Below are 26,273 nucleotides of genomic sequence, written 5' to 3' on the forward strand. Positions count from 1 at the left end.
CAAGCTGAGCCAACACGGCTAGGTCTATGCACCTGGGGTGGTTTCTCCCAGTAAAAAAAACTCACGAAGATATAGAAAATTCATAAATCTGGCATCTTTTCAGTAAAATCTCGGCAATAAAAAATAACTTTTTATAAAGAAATAAAAATAAAAAAACACAGATTTTACAATAAATAATCAATAAAAACATAAATATCACGTTTGAAATGTGATATTTATGTCATAATTTCTCACGATATTTGTCACCATGATCCCAACCAACCTAACGACAAAAATAAAGATCAGGGTAAAACTCAAATTCCAATTTTGCTTGTTTACTACGATTAGACTGCAATAGTATTTAGCCTAAAAAGGAAAAGATTTTAACAAAAAAAACAATCTAGGTACCACCTTCAAAAATTGGTTTCTTTTCTAGGCCAAAAGAAAATCCCATCACCCATCGCATATGGACAGTTCTGACGCTGGTAAAACCCTTGAAGTTCCTCCCTGCCAAGCAAAAAAGTACACCGACTTTGACCTTGCAGGAAGAGACAGTCGTGTCCCGACAACTTGGTGACACTCACAAGTCGCCCTTACCAAATGAACGGAGCCTTATATGAAGGACAAAAGAGAAACGTCAAGGAAACACTAACACAACAACGGTCTTTACAGAGAAAGCTGGGGTTAGGCAGACCCCTACCAGTTATACAACCATATACCATTGAGATTCGAACTTACAACGTCTCAACACAAGGTGACGTGCACTAACTGCTCCTGCCAAACAAGGAGAGCCCCCAATTGGTTATTACATCAAGCTTTTACTATTCTAGTAAAGGGGTGGAATAAAAGGGAGAAAAAAGAAAAAACATATCCCACATTGCTTAACTAGACCTTAATGAGCATAAACATGAAGACCCCATTTCCTGTACCACAAGAATTATTTAAAAAGGAGAAATGAGGCAAGAACGTTGTTCTCATGGATAATGACCATCTTTTTTTCTTATTTTTTATGGTCAAAGCCATTTTTTCACTACAATTACACAACATGATCAATTATTTATGCCTATACCATTCGGCTGAGAGGGAAAAATGGAACACATTTATGAGAATATCGAACACGGTTGGGTTAGTAAAGAGTCAAAATTGTTTGTGGACAATCACTCACGGAGCCATGAGTCCTTCAATTGTGTAAGCAAGAGACTTGGCCCAATCGGCTCTGAAAAGCAAAGTTTGTAGGGTCTGCATGACATCGTAATCTGGATCAAGCTTGCGCTGCCACCCCTGAAAATATACAAAAAGATAATGCATGTTTGTAAATTTTCTTGGAAAACAGCAACATGGAAATCCAAGTAAACAAAATGTGATAATAATACAATAACTTTTGTTTATTACATGGGGAAACCGAGACATGTCGCGCTAAAAAGTCCTGCCAAGCTATGGTCGCCATGCTTAGCGGCATAAAACCTTGACTTTGCTTCAGCCTTGTAGAAAGCGATGTGCAACCCGGGTATAGAATTCTAGACAACCTTCAAATTTAACCGTCTTAAGCCAAACCCACAGAGCCCTTGTGGGGAGAATCATATATTAATATAATAGGTTATTCAGTAGCAGGAAGCTACTGATGGACCCCACTGATTCAAGTGATCTGCCTAATGTTGGGCCATACCTGCTCTAGATATGGCCTATTTAAAGCACTAAACCATGAACGACCAAAATCAGAAGTAAACAACGGGAAGAGCCAAAGCAAGCGGGGCCAAAACAAAGCCAAGCCACCCATCTAGGCCACTAGACGGGTGATCTAGGTTTAAACCCCATAGGTGTCACCCCTTGTGCAAGCCAAAAACAAGGATTTATGTTACCAGATACGGCAGAAAGAGCCAGAGTGACTGTCTGATTTTGGGGGCGGTTTCTCCGTGTAATAAAAACAAAACAAAGAGAAGAGCCTCTTACCGCAATAACATTGCAGGGCAAATGACTTCTGAAGCTACAAGGAATCAAAGGTAAGCTAGTGAACCTAATATCCGAAAACCATAAAGCTTAACAATCATTTTGCAATATCCTGACAATACCATGGTTCCCTTTGGAAGCGCTGATAGATAAAACTCATATATACCAGTAAAATCAGACTTAATAACATAACATTGTTGAAAACCTTCATGATCAACCCCCTCAGTCAATAGAAAGTGACTTCCTTTTTTATCCTAGGTGTAATATCAACTTAACATGTCTACTAATGAATTAAGTTTATTCTCAACCTTTGTTTCCAGACATCTTCCCCTTTAAAAATATCATGATATTTTGCTTAAGTGTAGTGACTAGGTGCCAATTTCTCAATAGAATTGGCAAATGAATATATCATATGTTAAAACACTAGTTCTGAACCGACACAGTTCCTGGTCAACCTAGTAAATCATCCATCAGCATCAGAAACTGTGTCTAAGGTCGATGAATCACGTCCAGCGCAAAAAAAAAACAAAGTAAATGGAGCAGATTACATCAATGGCATCAGAACCTATTGATAGAGGGCCAAGAAGGGATATACGTGGTCACAAATATTTTCAAGTCAGGTCAAACTACACAAACAAACAACACAAAAGAGACTTTTGAATGAAAACAATCAGAGGGAAAATGCTCAACTTGATCAGTTTATGCACAGATACTGGAGAGTAGAACTCTCCTGTATGTATGAATGTGATGCACATGCACATGCACTTGCATGGATTACTTAAGACCTATCTGTCACATGGACATTTCATTTAGAATGTGTATCTTATGTTGATACGGCACAATACTCAGAGACACCGGGAAACTTCATGGACAAAGTCAAACAAGTGTCGAACACAATCTACAGTGTCACTAACTTTATCAATTTCCTCATGATTTTGATTACTTATTTTGCATTCACTTCTGTTTTTTCTTTCAAATTTTTTCATCAACTACATTATATCTTAGTCTTTGTTTTTAATTAAAGTGATTTAGAGTTGCTGTTCAAGAGTTTGAACTTTAAAGGATATTCATTTTTTATTGCTTAGGTCAAGAATTATATACATATACTATGTGTGTGTGCTCATGTGCATATACGGCATGTCCAAGTGTCTTAATTTTGAGAACAGCAATGCTGTACCAAGTGTATTTGCATCGTATGTCTCATTCTTGCATCTCTATCCATATGACAGAGACTTGGACAGTAGCATCCATTCAAATAACAAACACAGACACACAGTTATATATATATATATATATATATATATATATATATATATATATATATATATATATATATATATATATATATATATATATATATATATGTGGGGGGGGGGGGGGAATATTTTCTAATAATCAAGGTAAGGAACTAATGAGCTAGAAATCACAGGTGCAAGTTCTATAGACTCAATCAAGCCATGGATCGTGCTTTTCTGATGTAAAAATGTGATCTTTTGAGTAATGAAATTTTGGCAAATTTGTGGGCCGTTCATTTTTGGACCCCTTTAAAAAACCTAATTACTTGTCATAATCACATGATTCAAAACAAGTTTCCGAATAAACAAAACATGTAGATCACATCTGTAACATTTGATGTACAAAAAATTAGAAATTTCTGAAGAAAAGGGTGATTTTTACTCATTAGTTCCTTACCTTCATTAGTAGCCAATATTTACCCTATATATATATATATATATATATATATATATATATATATATATATATATATATATAACAGTTCATTTCTTTTTTTTTAATGGCAAACATATTCTTTCTTGTCCCACTTTGAAACGTCCAAAAGACACCACTCTCCCATCTTTTTAAAGAGCACACCACTCCTCCCTCCTATAAATTTGCCAAGAATTTCTCAACTTCCTTCTACATAGTTGCTTTTTATGTCCACCTTTTAACCATGGTAAGCATTCCTTTTTTTTCCTTATCATGGTAAGTATATTTTTGGATAAACATCATGCTAAGTATGTTTAGATTACCTATCTATCTTGTTTTTCTTTTATTCTTTCTCATTATAATTTTTGTTGTAAACTAAAAGCAGGTCATACTTTTTCATGGTGAGTATGCTCATTTCTTTGTGCTTTCTAAACCTTGAGTAATGGGTAGGTGCTAAATGAAATATGCTAAAAGATATGTGATAAATGGGTTTTTCAGGGGTTTTTTCATTTTATTTTTAAATTCTGACCATACAGATGTGATCTATGTACTTGATTTTATAGGGATCAGCTCTTTAAGTGTTTGATTCCAACACATGGGTGGGTTTTTATAAGGTTCGAAAAATCGACTGTCCAAAATCTTTGTAAATTTTCAAGGCACCAAATATCATTTTTTTCATCAAAAACACGATCCAGGTGTGGATTCCTCGTAAATCGACCATGCCCCACACATTTATGGGGTCAAAACTGCGAAAAAAAACACCAGAAGAGCAGAAAAACCCATTTAACATGTATCATTTAGCATATTCCATTTAGCACCTACCCATTACTCTCTAAACCTTATATGACATATATCAACCTTTTTTCACCTTTTAATGTGGAAAATATATTTATTATTTTCTCTATTTTATTAAACATATATTAAGCAACATAAAAAAAGGTTTTGTTTGTTTCACTTTTTTTAGCTGTATGTTTTAAACTAAATTAATATAATTTTTTAGGCATATACATATTTTCATTCTTTATTCATCTATTTATCATAAGACATTAAATAAAGCATCATGTATGTAGGCCCGGCCTTGTGGACAAGCCGATTGGATAAGATATTAAATAAAGCATCATGTATGTAGGCCCGGCCTTGTGGACCAGCCGATTGGATCTGCACTAGATAAGTGTAAGTCTAGATTTTGACCCAACTTTGAGGTGTTGCTATTGGATCGAGATCCTGATTTTATCAGGCCTTCTGTTAGGTAGTTTTGATTGTAGATACCACAAACCAGAACATCAGATCAAAATCTATATATCATTTGGATTCCATGAATCTGACCCGATTACCTAATTGGACCTATTTGATTAAGCATAAAACCAGATCCTATCACGTCCAATCCTCTTGGAATCAAGTCATACCTGAACTATTGACAGCCTTTGGTTTATGTATGAATCAGTTGAGGTTATTGCGTGTGAGCACAAATGAGATTGGAGAAAATGGGTTCAAGCATAAAATGGGTTTTTGGTTGGGCTCATTTTAGGTGCAGATTATAAAGAACCACTAAGATCAGGTTAAACCATTTAGTTTATTTACATGTTTATTTGTTTTCATAATATAAATTTTGACATAAATATTACATATCTAGAGCCCGGCCATATGAATGAGTCGCTTATCATTCTAGTGTGTGTGTGTGTGTGTGTGTGTGTAGAGAGAGAGAGAGAGAGTACCTCAAGAACCAGAGTAGTCACCATGACTGTGACAACATTTCCATCAATATTCACTTTGTGGCGCCGAACTTGCTCGAGCAATTGTTGCATGCATTCTGCTGGATGAACAACATCACCTTGAGGAGTACCCCAAAAATCGAAGGATTTTGTCACCTCCTAATATTACACAATATACAATTAATAGATGATACCAGAAAAGGGGAAGATAGCTTTACTGACTAAAATAAGATCAACAAAAAGAGTAAATAAAAAGAAAATCCCAAAATTCCAAAACACAATTAATTTGATAAAATCTTGTACAAAGACTTCACTAACTGGTCCATAAAGGTGTCTTCCCCAACTCAAGCATCTATCACATAACCCTGTTTAGTCTTAGTGTCATCCTATTTTTTGTTGACATCAGGAACAGGAGTTTGGATTAAACAATAAGATGATGTAACCAAATCACACCTGCGTTTTGACATGTCTTTAAAGACAGAAAAGGTCAATTAGTCATATTCTACAGAATTACTCTTATATGTATCAGAAAAAAAAATGATTACAAATAGGCTTCCAATTGAAAACAAAAGCAATGAACAAGATGTTAGGAAACGCTCAAGCAGGAAAACGAAGAAACAAGAACAATCAAATCACAAAGAAGAGGGACACACAGATTTACGTGGAAAAACCTCCCCTCAAACTAGAGAGAGAGTAAAAAACCACGGCCGCCCAGAGAGAAAATCTTATGGCTCTTTTCCGACTGTTATAAGAGAGAAAGAAAAGAAAGTATTTATACAAGGCAAGGGCGACAACCCTAAACCTAAACAAATCGGGTCTCATCCATAAGAAACCGGGTCTCAAACATAAGCCCAAAAAAAAAACTCTGAATCAGGCTCCACAACTCATCAAAAGACTCATGCCAAGGCCTGTGTAAGAAACAGAGGTAAATTGTGAATGCTATTATTTCTTTACTCAATGATGTGGCCCAATCACACACAGGAAAAGCTTATATCCAGCCCTGTGGCGTTATTAATTATACTCAAGTGCAAAAGCACAGATTCAACTTAAATAAGAAATCTTATTAATTGATATCGACATTGATGACATGAAGCAGGCAATTAAGGCTTAATTTCCTGGCCTCCAATATAGTTGTTAAGAGCTCATGGTTTTTGTTATCTAAAGGTCTGACTAGGAAAGAGGAAGGTGAAGATATGTCAGGGAGCATGTGTAATTAGCATTCTAGTAAGATAACTTCTCCTCCTGATGTGTTCTGATTCTCATGCGTACTTAGAAAGGGAACAATATGTTTGTGCTTGTTAATGTAAGACTTCTAATTCAATCCACCTGGCAACACTTGAGATGGATAGAACTTTACAGTGATGGATCTGTTCATCAAACACAATAATTCTTTCATAGTAAGCACGAAACTAGCACGATAGTTCACTGACCCACAAAACAAGTCTGACTACTGCAGTTTGACCTTACTGCATGTCCACAGCCATAAAAAGAACATACATTGAACGGTTCAGCCAGGGAAATGTATCACTAGCTTATTTAACATGAACAAATAAACTAGAGAGGATGTTGATTGACACCAAAAGAAAAAAGGAAAAAACAAAGATACAGCATGAGAAACACTATAAAAATGTGGGAAGACAGCCAAAATAGACCATAGTCAAATTTAAAGGGAATGAGAAAAATGAATAATAAAAGAGTACACCAAGCAGGCTGTCAAATATTTTGCAACCATGATAAGCTTCATTCAAATCTGATACTGATCAGTAAATCAATACCCTAGAAAGATACCTCGATAAAGGCCTTGGGATTTGGACAGTTTTGTTGCTTTGATAACTTAAGAGTGCACTCCGCAGCTGTGCGACCATCTCTAAGAGCAACTGCCTTGAAAAACTCTAGCAAATTTGTATGGTCATCTTTAGAAAGTTCAGTTGTCATGCCCACATCAAGAAAAACAACATGTGGCCTTGATTTAAACAGGCGTTTATTTGACGGTTTAGTCTGAGCAACTCGAACAAGAATGTTCCCAGGATGCATATCTGCATGGATGAAGTTGTCCACCTGCAAGGACAAGATATGTCAGAAAGTTTCAAATGTGAACAGTTTTCACAATGCACATATTATGTCGATCTTCTGAACAGACATGTTGCAGGATTACCAGTCACGGATGGCAGTTGAAAAGGTAACATGTATCACCCAAAACACAAAAAAAAAAAACTAAAAGAATCATACATGAAAAAAATGAATGTACATGATAAACCTACAATAAAATATCATGAAATCGTGACAGAGACCTAATAGAAAGCAAGATGTACTTCTCTTGATCCAGATTGAAAAATTCAGCCGATGTATTTTTACCACCAATCACAGAAAACACAGTAAGCAGGTGCAACCCAGAGTGTGGCCTGGCATAAATTTGATTTACTACGTAAAAGTTTCAAAAACGAGATGGAAACCCACTAGGTTATAACGCAATTCCAATTAGGAAAAGGTCAGTCTATGCATTTCATCAATAATCTCAGAAAGCACAGAAAATCAGGTGTGTATCCAGGCGATCTAATTCTTTTTCCCTTTGTACTAGGGGGGATTCTAAAGTGCTTTGAGGCATATACTATGCATTGCATTAGTAAAAGGACACACACACCTATGTCACATGGGTGCGGGTGCAGGTGCGGGGATTCGGCACTTCCAAAAAAACCAGGTGCGGGGGTGCGGCAGGGGCAAAAATGTATATATATATATATAGAAGGGGGTCGGGGTGAAGACTTGTTACCCACGTTCTGCTTGTTGTGTACTTTAGCTCAACGGGACAAAATTGATGAACCGAAAGGATTGGCAATCTGATAGACCCAGCCTGCTGCCTTCTGCTGACTGTCATGATTCAATCATGTCTGAAACTCCCTGGTCTTCACGAAAAAAAAATATAAGCGAAAGGTTTGACGTGGTTTGTTGGAGAGAGAGTCTTCACGAGGCCTACGACGCCACTGCCACGCCACTACCTAGGGTTCTTCAAATTTCATTTTATATACAGTTGCACACAGATGACAGCTAAAAGAAATTTATTGGATTTGACATGTGGAAAAGAGAGGTCTACACAAGGCTACGGCTAGAGCATCTCGTCAGGAGAAAAGTGAATACTAATAGCCACCAAGGCTCTACTCTACCACCATCATTATCATTTATTATGGAGAGAGAAAATCCTTGACGAAAAAGGATTTGGTTGGTTGAAGCATAAAGACTTCAAAAGGCTCTTGAATTTTGGTTTTAATTTTTGAGGAAGATGGATCATCATTTCCAAGTTAACAGTATGTTTTCCAACGCTGTGAATTAATTGTTTGGAGGCAGGAATAGCATGGGATGCCAACAAAGCTCGTCAGATGTTGTGGACACAAGTGCCCCCTTATGAAACAAGAGCAGCAGCAGCAAGCAGCTGTCCAGATTTTTTTTTTTAAATTCTGCAGCCCATTTCGTAGGGCAATTTTTTTTTTTTAAATCCAAACAAAAATGGACCGAAATGATCCTGGGTGCGATCAACGCACCCAGGATCGGGTTGACCGCACCCAGTGCCGCACCCGCGTCGACGCGGGTGCGGCACCCTGCAAGCCGAATCCCTGTGACACACACACACACACACATATATATATAATATATATCAGCGAAGGTTTTTCTTGGGAAAATCTTGGGAGTTTTAAAAACTAAAAAAAATAATAAGATAAGAAAATATTAGGTTTTGTATCAATTTTTCTTGCAAAATACAAGGAAATAAGTTTGGAAAGTATTTAAAATACAAAATAAACAAAAAATACAAAAAAGTGGCTTAAAATATATTAAATAAGAAAAAAAATCATAAATATCATGATAATATTGCGATATTTTAAAAATATCGCAAGATTTTCCCAATAATATCAGCTAGCTTAATTTCTCAGAATATCTCACAAATTCACGATATTTTCAAAATGTCAAAGATATCTGTGATTATATATATATATATATATATATATATATATATACAGAGAGAGAGAGAGATCATCCAACCCTTCCTATACTAATGTATGACTACGAAAAAAAGAAAGAATTAGACTCTCGCCCAAATGTGATGGTAACAAGACCACGCTAGGAGACTGGGTTCACATACCAGACCAGTCCTCACCTGATGGGTCTTACCAGGTCAGGCCATTAGGTTGGGATTTCCACATATCTACATTGAGCATCCAGTCAAATGCTCAGGAAGTATGTGGTGAAAACAATTTGCTTCCTTGAACTAGAGAACTCAGAGGAGTCAAACTGACTGAAATGTTTTCCACAGAGTTTGCATCAGATGACCAACATAGCACCATCATCTTAAGATATTTGCCTACACTCGCTAAATTTTGTGTAAAGAATGGCGAGCAGTTACAAATCTCTTTACTCCTATTGTTTCTTAGGGGTAATTTTCCATTTGCTAGGCATCCCAATGAAGCCATTTTCATAAAATTCCTTCATTTTAATATTTATTAATCCACACCAAGATAAATACACAGACGCAGAAAGTTGGACCCCTATAACTAAAATATAAGAAACAAAAAATAAATAACTATATAATTATGCATCATCTTTTCCAACCCCACAATCTGCAAGATCAAGGTCGATGAAGATTCACTTAATAATGAACTAAAATATTAGAGAACATCCAACAACTCACCTATGAAATAGCCCTTAAACATCACACTAGGACAAGAATGGAAACCAGTTGCCAATCAATATTGAAAGAGCAAAACATATTAATGTGCACTTACAGAATTGCTCTTAACCAAGCCAGCATATTACTTCACAATCAAATTATGGCAATACATCCATTAATATCTCAAACAACTCAGCACATTTCAGCAGATATCCTTTTGAGGAAAATGTATTCAGAAGAATTCAAGCAAAATTCAAGAAAAACAAGAGCTTGAAAAAAAAGAACACAAAAGAAGCTTGACTTTTTTGAGTCACTACATCATGCATTCTTGATAATTGAAAGCAACAGTTTGAAACATCACATCCTTTGTTGGATCTCCTTGTTCCGGAAATGACTTGGTGTAAGTATTTTGACATGCCCAACATTTTTGTGACAGAGATTAACAACAAAAAGTAACTCAACCAAACCATACATCTACCAAACAACTCTATCAGCCATAACATCACCTCACCCCTGAATACTTTTCTGCAAGAGAAAAAGTGTGTGTGTGTAGGGGGGGGGGGGAAGGGAGATGAAAATCAAATGCACTGAAAACAATAAAATGACTCACCAGAAGCATCTTAAGGAGAGCATGAGTACCAATATGTGCTAAGGCACTTTTAATTCGAGCATTTCCCTCAAGTTCATCAACATAATGTGAAACACTTTCGCCCTGCTCATAAGTTTCTACCAAAACAGCAGGATGTACAAGTAAGGGCTTCGGAAAAGAAACATGTCTCCATCTGCGAAAGTTATCTCGAAAACGGGTCAAGTTTTCTGCTTCTAATGCAAGGTTAACCTGAGATAACATAAAAACAGCAAACTGCTGCACACTTTCATCTAGTCTCAACCACCTTAATGTTGGAAGGAAGTTGTAGAGTTTTGCAACCACATCAATAATCATGAAATCCCTTCTAATGGATTCACCAACACCTGGATGTCTCACTTTAACAGCAACCTTCACAGTCTTTACACGTTGATCAGGATATCGGAATCTCAGAGAAGCTCGATGCACTTGAGCAACACTTCCTGATGCAATAGGCACTTCTTCAAAGTCATCAAAAATCTCTGACATCTTACAACCAAATGCTTTTTCAATAGCACTTTTGGTATAGGAGAATTTATGCGTTGGAGCTTTACTGTGAAGTTTTGCTAGCTCAGTGCACAGATCTCTGGGAAAGAGATCTGAACGTGCAGCAGCCCATTGACCCCATTTTATGAATGCTGGACCTGCTTTCTCTAGAGTAAAATGGAGAACATGAAGCCATGCCTTCCTGAACTGGGGACCAAAACTATCTGCAAATGGTGCCATTGCTATGACAGGAGTGAACAAGACTGCCAAATATACTGCCCTTAGAAATAAGATAATACCCTCCAAAACTGAAAAATAGAGAGAGGTTAAATAGTCATGTCCATGCTGTGCTCTCATGTACGAAGCATTTTTTGTTTGGAGATGTTCTGTGTCAGCTGAAGCCTTTTGCATCCATGCCACCTCTCCGATAAAAAAAGCAAAAAAAACAGGAGCAATGTGCGACCTTGAAAAGGCCAAAGTAACAGCACGTGCAACCCAATTGATGCGTGTAAAGGTTGGCCCATCATATGAGCATATTAAAGAAAGCCTTTTCCAAGCAACTTGAGCACGATGTGGCATATTAACAGTTGCCGATACAACAGACATGCTACAGTTCTGCCGCTTGAAAAACGAAATTGGCACCGGTATGGCATGTAACCTCGAATCATTTCTTCCCACCAAGAATTTATTTGTTGAGTACCGCCTGCACAAGATCGTTGACAGTCCAATTGCAGATAGTTTTCCACAACTGCTAATGGATTGACTGTGTGATGCCTTAGTTGTCTGTAAGAAGAAACCTTTTCTCTTAACAACTTGAGACAACAAAAACCTGCATGGACAGGAACAGGCCATCAGGTATCGATCATGAACAAGTTACACATATTCTCAGAGGTAGCCCAGCCCAGCAATAGATTCATGTCAAAAGGTGGTAATAGCTTTTGCCTTTTGGTGAAAATGGACATGTAATTGATTGCATAAAACTAAGTTAGCCTCATGTGCATGTACGCACACATACATACACATGTCTAAATCTATGTCACAGGGATTCGTCCAACCAGGTGCCGCACCCGCGTCGACGCAACGCGACGTGGGTGCAGCACCCTTAATTGAACGGTATGGTCCCTAAGTTTGGCTGTTTCATGCAAACCTAAGTAGTCTTTCATGCATACGGCCTACCTAACACTATGAAGTATAATTCCTTAAAACAAAGATGTTTTGAATCAATGACACACTATACTGGTAAAATTTTCAAAACACAAAATTTCATAGGTCTATGTTCCGTAACAAAATGTTTTTTGCTTTCTAACACGTCCCATATGCTTGGCTTATCTCTTCTTCTAAAAAATACTTATGGGGAATCTCAGTAGTTTCATGGGGACTTATTATCCATATGTCTTTACTAATCTCATAGATTAATGGTTTTGTGATATACTGTTCAGAAATTACATGAATTTTACCTTCTTTATCACCATTAGCATTTGGTTTCAATATCTGTTCAGAATCTTTTGTAGGCTAGCATCTATTTTGGATGTTAGTCGTCAAGTATAATGGATTGCCCTTCCTAGTTTCTATATCTATATTTGAGGTTATAGATCTTGATTGGGCAGGTTCCAGTCCCAAATCTGATCATTGGACAGCTCAAATGGGTAGTCAATTCAATAGGATGATTATAACTGTTTAATAAGCAAGACATATTTGATAATCATCCTATTCTTATTATGCCCTCTTTGTTCCTTTTGTTGTTTTTGTTGTTGTTGTTTGTCCTTAAAAATACCAATCTATGAGAAACAGATTTGGCAATTGCATGAGAAATTACTTCCAAAGAGTGTTGTGTCCTTTGTCACAAAGATAAGGATATGATCGGACATGCGACAAGCAAATTAAAAAAATATATAAAATTATTATTTTAGTACATTAAAATGCATTTTTAGTGAAATATTATTTTAAATGATTAAAATTATTAAAAATGTTAAAATAATACCCATGTGTGTCAGTTTTCGTGTCAGCATGTCCGAGTGTATTTGGTGATGTTACCTTGGATACACCACCAAAATAGCATGTCCCTGTGACAAGTTGTTTCCAACTATGATGATCATGATCAATTACGAAACCACAAATTGCTTGCATGGTTTATCTCATCATTTTCTAAGGTTTTACTTGATAATGCTTTGTTCCTTCAGTTCACCCGCCATGTTTTCTTCAGGAGCAAGGTGTCAGCAGCATGTGTTGGACACACCACTGCTATGTTGGTTATCTTCTATCACTTATCAGCTTGTATTCCATAACCCATCATTGTATACTTGAAACCATAGGCACCTGTATCGTTCAAGGTAATTTCTTGGAGATATTTTCAAAAAGTGATTTTTCTTGGGGAAATCTTGGAAACAATGCATACCAAAAAAGATAAGAAATAATAGGTTTTATAGTATTTTTCTTGCAAAAATATAAAGAAACAATTAGAAAAGGGTTTAAAATATAAAAAAAAACAAAAAAAGATGCTTAAAATATATAACAAAGATGTTTTTTCTAAATCTTGAGAATGTTTCAAGAAAATATCACGATATTTCGAAAATCTCAAGAGAATATAGGATGACCTTGCCATACCGATAATATCGCAATATTTTTCAAAATATTGGAGATATCAGTGGCTATGCTTGAAACTAAGGCTGAACTCATGTCAGCACTGACATAGCTTTGGAGATACATTTAGACCTATGTCACATGGGTGCGGGTGCGGCAATGCGGCACTTTAAAAAAACTTGGGTGTGGGGGTGCAGGAGGGAAAAAATATAAAAAAATATATATATATATATATATATATATATATTAAAACTTAATATATATATATATATATAATTTTAAAGTTTTAACAATTAACAACAGTAACACTAATGAAATAGAAAACAACTATGCTTTCTTTTTTAATTGGTGTGTGTGTGTGTCACAAATATCACCCACATTTTGAAAATATTGCGATAAATTAGTGATATTTTCATATGACAATATTATAACAAAAAATACTATTTATTATTTTTTAAATATTCTCTATTTCTTGTTAAATTAATTCAGTCCAAAGCATGTTGCTTAGTGAGTAAGCAATTATAAACATATCTACAGGTTTGGATTAAGCATTAAACACGTGTAAATAAGAGTTTTAAAGGAATCCGAAAATATATATATATATGAGAACTGAACATATTAGGCCTCATTTCTCATTTTTCCCCATTCTGCCCCATAGTTTTGAAGTGTCTTATGATAGATCTGAACCAGTGTTTTGAAAAGCGTTGAGGCGTAGCGAGGCGCTCCACCAAAATCTGAGGCGAGGCGTAAGTCTCGAGGCGTAAAGCTTAAGCCTCAAAAAAATTTAAACTTAAAAAAAACTATAAAAAATATCTAAAGTTATAAATAAGTAAAAAAAAATTTATTGATGAAGCAACAACCAACAAGAAATAATAAATCTCAAATAAATACTGAAAAAAAATATGAGATTAACATGTAAATAAATACTGAAAAAATATGAGATTAACATGTAAAAGTAACATTAATGCAACAATCTATGTAAGTATCTAAAAAATAAAACATGGGCATTCATTAAATAAAAAATTAACATTAACAACTAAATGCATCTTAGCATTAACAATACCATGTCATAATTAGAAAATGTAAACATTAGAAACCCAAACTCTCTTTAATTAAAATGATCTCTTGCCGCATTTGCAGAAAAAAAAAAACAGAGCTAAAAAAACATCTATTGAGAGCATTGCATCTATGCAGAAATCAATATTAAAATCTGATAAGTGAAAATCAATATTAAAAGTATATCATGTCATTAATATTGTGATCTATGAAGAAAATTCAAGTCATTTGACAACACCTTAGAATGATTTTCATTCAAACAATAAATAACATCCAAACGTTGATATCAATGTCCAAACAAATATTCTAAATCTTAAAGACCATTTAGATTATACTGTATAAGGAGGAAAGAGGATAAAGACATAGCACAATATAATTTAATGCAACAAGAGAGCATCCAATGAACAGAATTTTGTTTTTTTTTTCAACAAGGGAACATCCAATGAAAATAAAATGCTAATACAAATACAGCAAGGGAACAGAAAGTAGAACAATACAGCAATTTACTGTTTGCACATGCTAATAAAAACCATTCATTATAAATGAAATGCAAACGACATTCATTTCAACAATATAAAAACAAATCAAGAAACATGAAACCAGCTAAGGTTTTTCAACAGACACTATATGGGATGTTGTTCATCGCATGGATGAATGGCATCAGGTTGACCTCTACCATCGAAAGTAGAGGTCACGCGTGGGCTGCAAAATTCATCAAATGTTGCAACGAATGGTCTGCAAGAACTCACGCGTGGGCTGGACCTGCTAAAAGCATTCACGCTCATCTAAAGGAGATGGGACACTGCACTAGACATGCCTGTGATAGCACGCTAACAGCACAACAGTTGCAGAGTTGCTGATTTTCGCAGACACTCGTTGAAAGGGGGGGAAGAGCATCAACGATTGAGAGAGAGGGGGGAAAGAGCACACCTGACCTCCGAGAGAGGGAGAGCGAGCCGGCTCAGTGGTGGCAGTGGTGGCGACGTGGGTAGGTGAGGAGAGGGAAGCACGAGCAGGAGAGGAGAGGGAAGCGCGAGCTGGAGATCGAGCAGGCGAATGAGGAGCGTGAAAATACCTTTTTAAAACTACGTGAAAACCCCTAATTTATGGTCAAATGGGGGCTTTGACCCTCATTTGACCAAAAAATTAGAAGCGTATACGCCTTGGCTTGAGGCGCGCCTCGCCCCGAGGCGTGCGCCTCAAGGCGTATGAGGCGCACGCCTCGAGCCTTTTTGTAAAACCCGAAATTTTTGCTACCAAAATTTTTGTTTATATTATAAAATATTTCAAATTATGCAAATTGGGCCTAGATCCACAGTTCGGATCTAGGACCCATAAAGGGGGTAATTAGGATTAATTGATTTAAATCCCGATTTAATAATAATAATAACAATAAATGAATAGAATTTTAAGTTTTTAAAACTTATCTGAGGATCCAACTTGTGGATCCATATCGATCGGGGTCAGGTTACGGGTCTCGGGTCCGGACCCGAGCCGTGCCCCTGTAGCGGCCTTTTTAAAAGATAAGGGGCAACCCGATAAGGGTTGCCCGATAAAACCCTAACAGAAAAAGAAAGGGGGGGCAGGAGGGGGGTTACGCAAGGCGTAACCAACCCCCCCCCCCCCATCTCGGCGTGGAGGGGGTCGATAAAAGGAGTGGAGAGAGGGGGGGTTTCCCTCTTCACTCGGGCTCTCTCTCCTCCCCCATCTCTCCCCGTCTCTCTCTCTCTCTGTCTGTGTGCGCGCGTCGGAGAAGAAGAGGTCGCCGGCCAGCTGCGGCAACTAGCAGCCATCGCCGACCTCCAGCGAGCTCCCTGTCACGGCAGCAGCAAGGAGCAACCCCAGCCGGCCTTACCCACGTGATTTCAGCCTTCGATCGCCGGAGAGATCGCCGGAAAATTCTTCAAAAGGTACGGTGCTTCTTGGATTGCGGGTGAGGGATCGAACATGGGTTTGATTCCATGCGTGGGTTTGAGGGGAGAATACCTTTGATTCGTGAAAATCCAAATACGCTATGGGGTGTTTGGATTTGTTATTTGAAAAGGTGGTTTGGGTAATAACCATACCCAGGTTTCAGATTTCTGTCTTTCTATGTATTAGATGCTTTGGCTCTGTTAGAATAGGCGTGAACAAATCCCTTTTTGAGCTGATGTTGTCAATGTGTAGTGTGCTAATGAGATACGTAAATTTCTGGTAACAAGTCTCTGTTGAATGTGCATGTTTTGTGGGACAAAAGAAATCTGTGGTTCTATAACTAAAAGCTAATGGATGCATACTTCATTTGACACTTTTGGTTTAATATTGCTACCTGTGAGCAGGAACTGTACAACAATTCTCATTCGGGTGTATTGAGTTTTTAGAAATAATCTAGAGGTGTGCCCTAAGACAGGCTGATATGGTTGCTCATGTATATAATACTTAACCTGTATTATATACATACTTTTAAATTTGTAGATTTGGCATTAGAAATACATTTTAAAATTTTCTACTCAGCATTAGCACGATCTTAACATTTACTGTTGGTGGTATGAGTTTTGACAGAAGCTGGTATGGATTGAGTTCAATGACAATGAAATTTTTATGCACTGATCGTAATCAAGTTCTGTTTTGAACTCAAGAAATGCAGGGAGTCTTGTTCTGTTGAGTACAGGGCAGAAATCATTCGGTTGCTTTCCTCTTTCCTTGATAATATCAAATAGCATTATTAATGTAAATAGCCAGAAAGATGTTGATACGGCTGCAAAGCCCATTCTGTTCCTTAGCCTCCTGCAGGATTGTGAGGATCAGTAGCACATACTGCTACTGCTATCATGCTTTGGCCTTATGTTTACATGCAGTTTTCTGGTTGCACTGGATTTGGGTTTCCCATGAGTAGTCGGTTTTGGAAAAAAAAAACATTCTTGAGGAAAAAAAAAGGATCTAACATTATTAGGGATCTTTATTATTGATAGCTGAAATGTCTATTTTGACTAGCGTTAGAACCAATTATCATGACCATTGTGCAGTTTTTGACAATCTTAGTCTTGTTGTTTTGTTATAAGTATTGAGGGGAAGGAAAGCATAAGATCATGGGTGGTGTGGAACCCTGCCAAGCCCAGCCGAATGGTGCTGGACTATATTTTTACAAAGGAAAATATGATAAATGTCACTTCCTTAACTGTCCATGCTTGTGGACAAATGACAGGTCGATTGAATCCTTGTTCATGTATAGTATGGCTCATATGGAAGCTTAGCTTAGCACTTTAATTTTTTCAGAATGCTAGCTAATCGTGTTAGACCTGGCTCTTTGCATACAGGTGAATGAAAATGCTAATATGCTTAGACTTGATTGTTATGCTTGATTTGGAAATCGTTGTCTAGTTGTTTTCATGGGCATGAGAAATCATGAAACTAATGCTTTATTGCTTGAATTTACATGCATGGGTGTTCACATGATATAATAAAATTAATCAAGGAATGTCAACATACATTTGGTATAAATATGTGAATCCTTGCGCATGAATCTTTGAAACCATGCTTGTGAGTGTTGTTGTTTCATGTCCATGGTTATATTGGCATATATGGATGTGCATTTGGAAACACTTGTCGTGGAGGTTTATGCTTTCATTTGACTGTTATGATTATGGTACTCATGAGTGTGAGCATGATTCAGTTATTATTAATTCTTCTTGAACCTGTACGCTTGATTATTGTGTGAATTGGTACATGTACACTCACACACTTAAAGAAACCATGGATTTGGTTAATGCCCATATGTGATGTAGGTAACACACATATTAAAAATGCATATGAATGAATTATGACATGCATATGTTTGGGTTTATATTTGCATGAATATATATGCTTTTTGGTACTTGACTTAGTGTTATAAATGAAACACTATTTTGGTTTTGTTATGTGATGCACCGATGGCCTAAATGGACCATTATCGGCCTGGAGAGCCGTGGGTTTGGTTTTCTTTCACATATTTTTTAACTGCATCACTTGAACCACATAAGATGGTTTGGCACATTACTACACTGTTCTAGTGGTTTATACGGGCTGGAGTCCCGAATGGGTCCCCGCAAGGGAGGATGCGAGTTTTTCACTTTACTTTTGCATATGATGCTGCAAACTTAAAGAATGAACTTTAAATAAAAATATAATGAATAAGAACAGTGTAATATACATTCTGAGATATCTCATCTGGAGTATGAGAATCTTGGATATCCGGTCTTGGGGAGACTGTGAGGATACAAAAACTCCGTGTGCGTGAATTTGGTCCCTAGAACCCGATATTGAGGTTCTTTCTCCTGACCACAGTTTTAGGAAAAGTCTGTCACTTTACCCGGGAGTGGTGTGTTTTGACACAGCTGTTGTTATGGTACCAAGGAAGTGACACTTGTGGGCGTGGGGTGTCCCTTGTGTCCCCGACATTAGATGTAGAGGTCTAATGTTCCGATGGATGGTGTTGTTTCCTAATATCGGTCGAAGGCTAAGTTGGAACCCAGTAATAAAATACAAATTGTGTGTTAAGCTACCCTGGGAACCTTCTTGACCTCGGGGTTTGTACCCGTCTGATGTATCCGCGGGCAACGGTAATTAAAAAGAGGAACTTAAGGTTGTGTGCATTTAATAGGGCATGCATATGGAAAGATGGAACTTAAATGAAAGATAACAAAAATGAATCATGCATTTCACATAATCATGCATTTTCCTGTCATGCATTAGATCATGCATGTTTGAATCATTATCTATATCATGACATGAGTTGGTGGTAGCATAGGATTTAATTATTGAAATCATGCTGCAAGATTTGGAAATTTAGTTCTTGATATATGGTTCTGATTTACTGTTCTTGATTGGTGAGCATATGTAATTGTTGGTAGGTATGGATATTTGAATGATGTAAATTTTACATCTGCACTCACTCAAATCATTGCATGAAATCTTATCCATGTTCTCTGTCTCACCTGGTTTCTTTAGAAGTAGTTGTGCTCAGAATTTCGGTTCTGACACCCTACTTTGTTGGTTTTTCACAGGATATGGTGAACAGTGAAGTTGGACATGCATTTGGGGATGGATGAGAGTCATACCTGAGCCTGACGGCTTCAACAGGGGACATAGTGGCTCTTTTTTTTGTTTTAGTTCTTCTTGCTTCTTTCCAGTTGTCGATTTATTTTCAGTTGAACAAAACCTTGTCTTTGAAATTTTCTCTTACTCATAAATAAAGTAATTAGTTTGGTTCTTATGGATGATGATTGCAACTTCGTTTGTGGTGGTTGGGCTATCCAATGGAAAGTGGAACTATGAGGACCCCAGATCTCTGGGAAGGTTTCCGCAACTCTTAAAAAAAAAATATTCCGCATTTTTAAAGGGTATGGATTGGAGTCGTTACACTTTTGCGCTTTATATGTGCGCCTCAAGGCAAAAAGCCCCTCGCCTCGAGGCGAGGCGCGCTTTTTGTGCCTTGAGGCGCGTTTTTAATAACACTGATCTGAACCATTAGATGTGTTTAGCATGCTCGATTTAGTGAGAATCGACTCTTGGATCATGATTTTTTGATAAAAAATATGTTTTTATGAGCAAAAAAATTTGATACCTTCATACTTCATAGCCATTGATTTTGATTCTTGAATCGCCGGAAAAACCTGCATACAGGTCAGATTCCGGTGATCCAAAAGTCGGTTCCCACTAAACAAAACCTATATATCACATCTATGGTGTTGAATGTGAGAAAAAACACCAAAAAACTGTGAATTTGAGCTAAGAACAAGAAAGTGGGCAGAACCAGCGTATTACAGGGAGAGAGATTGAGAGACGAGGGGAGAGAGAGAGTTATAACTAAAACTACATAGTTCTGAATTTGTGCCTACATCAATGAGAATCAAACTACATTAATTAGAATAATGTGACCAATGCTCTGAAATATTTAATACATTTCACAAATACTCTTCATTTTCAAACTACGCTAGACATCAATGTTTTCATCATCTTCTGGGCGAACCTTAACTCGCCATTATCATGTTTTTTCTTTTGCCCATTCTTGCACACTTTCCACCTTAACTTTAATCCTTTTCTTTTGTAATATCAGTAGGGATGCAATGCATATACATGGTTATGTCTATGTAGTTTTTTTCTGAAAAAAATGGACTTCCATTCAATGTATTATATGTTTGTCGCTTTACTGCAAAACAAGCACATCAATGATGAGGGCATTCAGTTCCTTTATTGTTTTTCAATCTTCAATAGTTTTGGTATTTGAAATAGAATCTGTCCAATCAAGTATGGCTTGCTTCTTCCATTTCGAAGCAATCAAAATAAGGAAAAGAAAAAACAATGATCAAAATTCTTGAAATAGATATCAAGTGATTGATTTCACAAACATCATCTAAATTAAAATGGCTTATAATGTTGCAAAGTTGTACTAATCACATTGTTTGTTGGTATCTATAGCCAGATTCTCTATGCCATGAAAGATTTGACTAAAGTATTTAGGATTTAAAATGTATCTGCTCTCTTTCTCTATACAGTCAAAGATTTGACTTTAAAGCATTTAGGATTTAAAATCTCTCTCTCTCTCTCGTTTAGCCTCTCAAGCCCTATATAATAAGATGCAGGGGGTGACATGCTTTCAGAAACGTAAGACGATTTTCTTAAAATCTTGTCTCTAGCACCAAATCTGATATCTAATGCTAACTTTTAATGCTTAGATTCCAATGGGCCTGAAGGAGTATAATTTGTCTCAAATTTTTTATCCGACTTGCTAGCATATGCAATGTCAGTTTAGGAAAATAAGACATAGGTACAGAGAGATTTGTACCAAAAGTCAAGCATCTAGTCATGACTAAGAAAATATTCGGAAAGAATTATGGAAATGATCTTGGGTTACCTTTAGAAGGCTACAAGAATTCTAGAGGAATCCCAGATTCATAAAGAAAATGTCTTAGTAATCTGTTTTCCATTTATTTTATTCTAGGTTAGCAAATTTTGCAGGCAGCTCTACTAAAACTACGACTAGGTAACTTTTTTGTCTTTGTAGAACACAATGTCAAAAAAAATCCTAAGCCCCACAGACATTTGCACCATAGCCTACTAAGAATGATAGACATGCCAGTGTGATAGGGAAAACAATGAGTCTGTCCAAGGAAAAAGGCATATTCTTGCTTCTATCTGTAGTCTGCACATTTACGCCCACTTTGACTACCCTAGGCACTAACATAGCCTAAAATCAGAATCGCGGGTACCCAAAAAATATCAAAATCCATCGTGAAAATGTGTGTATCAGTGTATGCTCATTCCCAATTATTCCCAATAACATCAGCAGGTAAATTGCTGTGAACACCATAATATGCTGTTCCCACATCATGCATCATCTTAAATATGTATTTATTCATTTTGACTAACCAAAAGAAGATGATATCATCCTCAACTATACAGTTTTCCTGAACAGATCCATGCCTCCCAATGAACAAAGATAGACCACAAACGACCTATCAGCCTCCTAGCATTAAAAATTTTCACCCAAAAGAAAAAGACTCCATACCTTTATCGAATTCCAAGAGTTTCTATATATAAGCAAGCGATACCCTGTAATCCATTCAGCACAATTCAAGCAGAACTAATCCTTAAAGCCCCTCAATACACTCGCAGCTCTTACCCAAGCGTCTCCTCAACTACTTTTCCAAGCATCCAAATTCAAATTCATAGTACCACGCCGTCCATCAGACTAACGCCAACGACACAAAGAAAGAAAACTAGGATGTTGCCCAACATCAAGGAAGGCAAAAAAAGAGAGACCAAATTTCCATGAATTAAGCAACACCGAAACTAGCCTAAATGCTCCAGAACCAACATTTACAAGCATGAATCCCAGCTTCACATTCCCAGATAAAAGAAACACATACACAAAAAAACGTCATTTAATTAAACCCACGTTCAAAACAGAAAAACTGACTCATCAAAAGCTTGATTCAAAACTACTACGTGCTATCACACTTTTCACGTAAGCCCAATCAATCTTCATCTATCATAGGCCTCATTCAAACAATAAAACGTTCAACAAATAAAAAATAAAAAAAAAGGAAACTAACGATCAACAGATTCAACACACACAAAAAAAGAAGACTTCAATTCCAACACGAAACAGCACAAAGCAAGGTCCAAAATCCAAATCAATCAAACCCTAAAACACACGAACGACAGAAACGGCACGAAGTACCTCATCTTGGCGCCTCGTTGCACGGTTTCTTCCTCAGCTGGAGCCCCGATCAGACGCAGAAGGAAGACGCGGCGCCCGCATCGGGGCGATCATCGGAAACTCGGCTCGCCGATCGAACGACGAAGATCAACGATTCCGGCGATCTCGGAGAAGAAAAAACTCCTCCGAATCAGGTCCCACGTCCGGGAAGGAAGGAATGAGCGGCAGCAAAGAATGGCGAGAAAAAGAGAAACCGATCCCGAAGGTAACAGAAGTAAATGAGGAGAGGAAAAAGAAGAAAGAATGGTCACGCGGACGCCGACCTTTCTAGGGCGTTTTCTTTTGCTTAAAAGAGGGGGAGACGACCGTGCGTGGCTGCGGGAGATCCAGTAGGTAGGCGTGGAAAGAGGGGTCGGATATGGATCCGGAAAATGATGGATCCGAATTAGAAATGTCAACGGTTCGGATTTAAGCCCGGAACCCGTTTAGAAGGAGTGAAGGATTTGGTAACACAAGGTGTATCCAATTAGGGGATAGCATTCATTTGCTACCCTCTTGGTAACCCTTTACTTGGAACGGGAACTCATATGGAGAGGTTGTTTTGATCAACTCTGACCTCATGGATGTGTTCCAGATAGTAGAAATTGGCACCACCAATTGTAGTTTTTCAATGTAAAAATATGTTTTTTTTTACCTAATTAGTTGCATTAATTTTATAAAAACTAGAAAAATAATTAGTTCAATACAAGGAAAGTTGAGAGCTTGTTAATTATTACTATTTATAAATAGATTTGGGTGGCGTCACGCTGAACTCGGCGTGCTTCGCGGGCCAATGAGCCGAGCCATGGGCTGCACTTCAAACCCAAGCTCGTTAAGAATTGGGCCATCTCCGAGCTGGACCGCACTTAAAGCCTGGCAAGCCGAGCTCTAACCGGGCCCGATATCCACCCATACGCGAGGGTAACAAACATTACCACTCCAATTAATAATTTGGCACAGCTTTGGTGTGAGTCAATGTGGTTAGAATCAAGTTGGATCGGCCTGCATCAATCAATTCCAATTTAATTGAATTGGGGCAGTTTTTTTAATTGGTTTTCTATTTTCTTTTTTAATAATTATGATGTTTGTTTGTTATTATGTTTTTTTAAGTATTAAACGTGTATTGTAAAATTTGATTTGAACTCTAAGTCATCATTTACTTAGTTTCTGCATTTTCTTTGTTTTAGATATTTTTCTTTAAAGTTTTAAAACTTTTATTATTTTTAAATTTAAAAAAAAATCAAATTATTTGAATAAATCAATTCAATTTCAATTAAGGCCGATTTTCTGAACTATTTTGAAAAAAGATTCATTTCACAGACTGATTCTAACAATGATGATATGAGTAAATATGAACCCAATCCGATTCTGACAGATATTCGAATATGAATACGTGTAAATCTTGTATCTAAATCTGGACATGCAGTATCGGATTATGTCAGTTTTAGAAATGCCTACTTCCGAACTGAATCCACCCCATTTATTTTCCTGGTTTGAATTGGGTCCTGCAGATGAATCACTCGGAGTTCCAACCCAGATCCGAATCCAATGTGGCCCATATTGCTGGATTTGGGTAGTATATATCGTATCTTTGTTGGATTTGGATTGAATACAGTACGGTCTAGTTGGATTTGGTCGTAATTGAAACAAATTTATACTGATCTGATTAAGAAACTGAGGCAATGATCGTAATCGGATCAAGATAGGAAACCAGATCCAGTCTTTAAAAGTCAGATCCAGGTATGAACTCTCATATCTGACCCGCTTCCATCTAGGCCGGGTTTCCTTTGCTATAAACCAGTGCATATGACAGCTCCGAAAGGAGCCTCAAATTGGTGGTTCTATTCTGGATCTGGATCTATCAATTTTTCTCTTCCTATGGTGTAGGGTCAACGACAACTTCAACAACGCAGTACATTATTGGCCACCAATTTTTTTGGATGGTTTTCAATTTTTTATTTTATTTCTCTTACGTGCCCTTTGAAACTCACAAAAAAAAATGCAATTTAATGTCTGCCAGTATTTTTTGTATTGGTATGGTGTTGTGTCTGCTGACTCATGATATAACTTATTTATATAATATTAGTAATAGTAATGATACGATGCTTTACTCCCTTTTTATGTGATGTATGATGCATCTTAAATATGCATGCAGCAGCTTACTTAAATGGTAGATGCATGTTTTCAAATTTCTCATTGAATTTTTTTTTTTTGAGGCTTATTTTCAAAGCTGAGCATTTAAAAAAGATTTTTTCTTAAATGTTACATCTCCCTCTCTTTCTCTCGCTCACACATGCATACGTGGATGGACATGGATGATAGCATGCTCACACATCCATGTTGCATACGTGGATCTCTCTCTTTTTCTTGCTCATCTATGCTGATCATGGGTGGATGTGTAAGCATGTCATCATCCATGGATGCATGTGTGAGCATTTAATCATTCATGCATCTATGTATGTGCATGATTGCATGCTCACACATGCTCTCATGCATTCATGTCTAACGTGGATGGACATGGATGCATGTGTGAGTATGCTATCATCTATGTCATGTTTGAGACAGATCCACGCATGCATGAGTGTAAAGAAAGAGAGCCATAAAATATTTAAGAAAATAAATCTTTCTTTAAATGTTGAGTTTTCTTTTAATGAGAATTTGAAAAGCATGTAGCCAACACTGGAGCACCGTATCATTACTATAATGATATAGTCCCACCTAATAGAAGCTTTAGATTTTTAATTTTCTTAAATTTTTTTATTGATCAGACCCTATAGATATGATCTGCAAGCATTATTTAGTATAAAACAAGTTTTGAATCATGTGATTATAGCCTACGTGTATGTTTTTTAAGACATTTAAAAATCAACGGTTAGCAATGTATCAAAATTTTATGACTTAAAAAATCCTAATTTTTGCTCAAAAAACATGATCCAAATCACGAGTCCTATCAAATAAACTATATTGAGTACATTCATAAGGTTTAAATTGAGAAGATACAACCTACAATAATGATTTCTAGTATGTGGGAGTAGGTACCCCCGAGCACCACCGGAGCATTACTCTATTAGTAATTATAATATTATTTACAAAAACTATATGTTTTTATCATGGGCTGATAGACCTGATATTTCTAATATGACTCATTTATTATAATAATATTTACAAAATATGTATATTTTTATTATGGCCAACACCTTTTTTCTTTTTCTTTTTTAATGTTAAATTTGAAGTTTTTTAATTTACTTTTAAGTCAAATAAGTCCCATGCATGTGATCAAGTTTACTACACACTTTTTTAATTGGA

The 26,273-nt window shown here is 36.8% G+C and overlaps 1 protein-coding gene across 2 annotated transcripts; it reads right to left on the reverse strand.

Moving 5' to 3' along the window:
* Positions 1-621: 621 nt before the first annotated feature.
* LOC149842701 (uncharacterized) lies at positions 622-23,285 on the reverse strand. Of its 2 annotated transcripts, XR_016430802.1 has the most exons (6): positions 22,950-23,285; positions 10,613-11,942; positions 7,134-7,403; positions 5,799-5,814; positions 5,349-5,504; positions 622-1,260 (listed from the first exon to the last, which is right to left on the reverse strand). XR_016430802.1 is itself a non-coding variant. In XM_089999372.1 (5 exons), exons 1-5 carry the CDS (start codon positions 22,952-22,954, stop codon positions 1,141-1,143), a joined length of 1,881 nt encoding a protein of 626 aa, XP_089855498.1. In that variant the 5' UTR covers positions 22,955-23,271; the 3' UTR covers positions 622-1,140. The 2 variants fall into 2 exon arrangements, 1 of the variants encoding a protein (XP_089855498.1); XM_089999372.1 differs by lacking the exon at positions 5,799-5,814 and having other exon boundaries at positions 22,950-23,271.
* Between the last annotated feature and the right edge of the window lie 2,988 nt (positions 23,286-26,273).

Source organism: Nuphar pumila, chromosome 3 (assembly GCF_984573655.1).
Source record: "Nuphar pumila chromosome 3, dmNupPumi1.hap1.1, whole genome shotgun sequence".
NCBI lineage: Eukaryota > Viridiplantae > Streptophyta > Magnoliopsida > Nymphaeales > Nymphaeaceae > Nuphar > Nuphar pumila.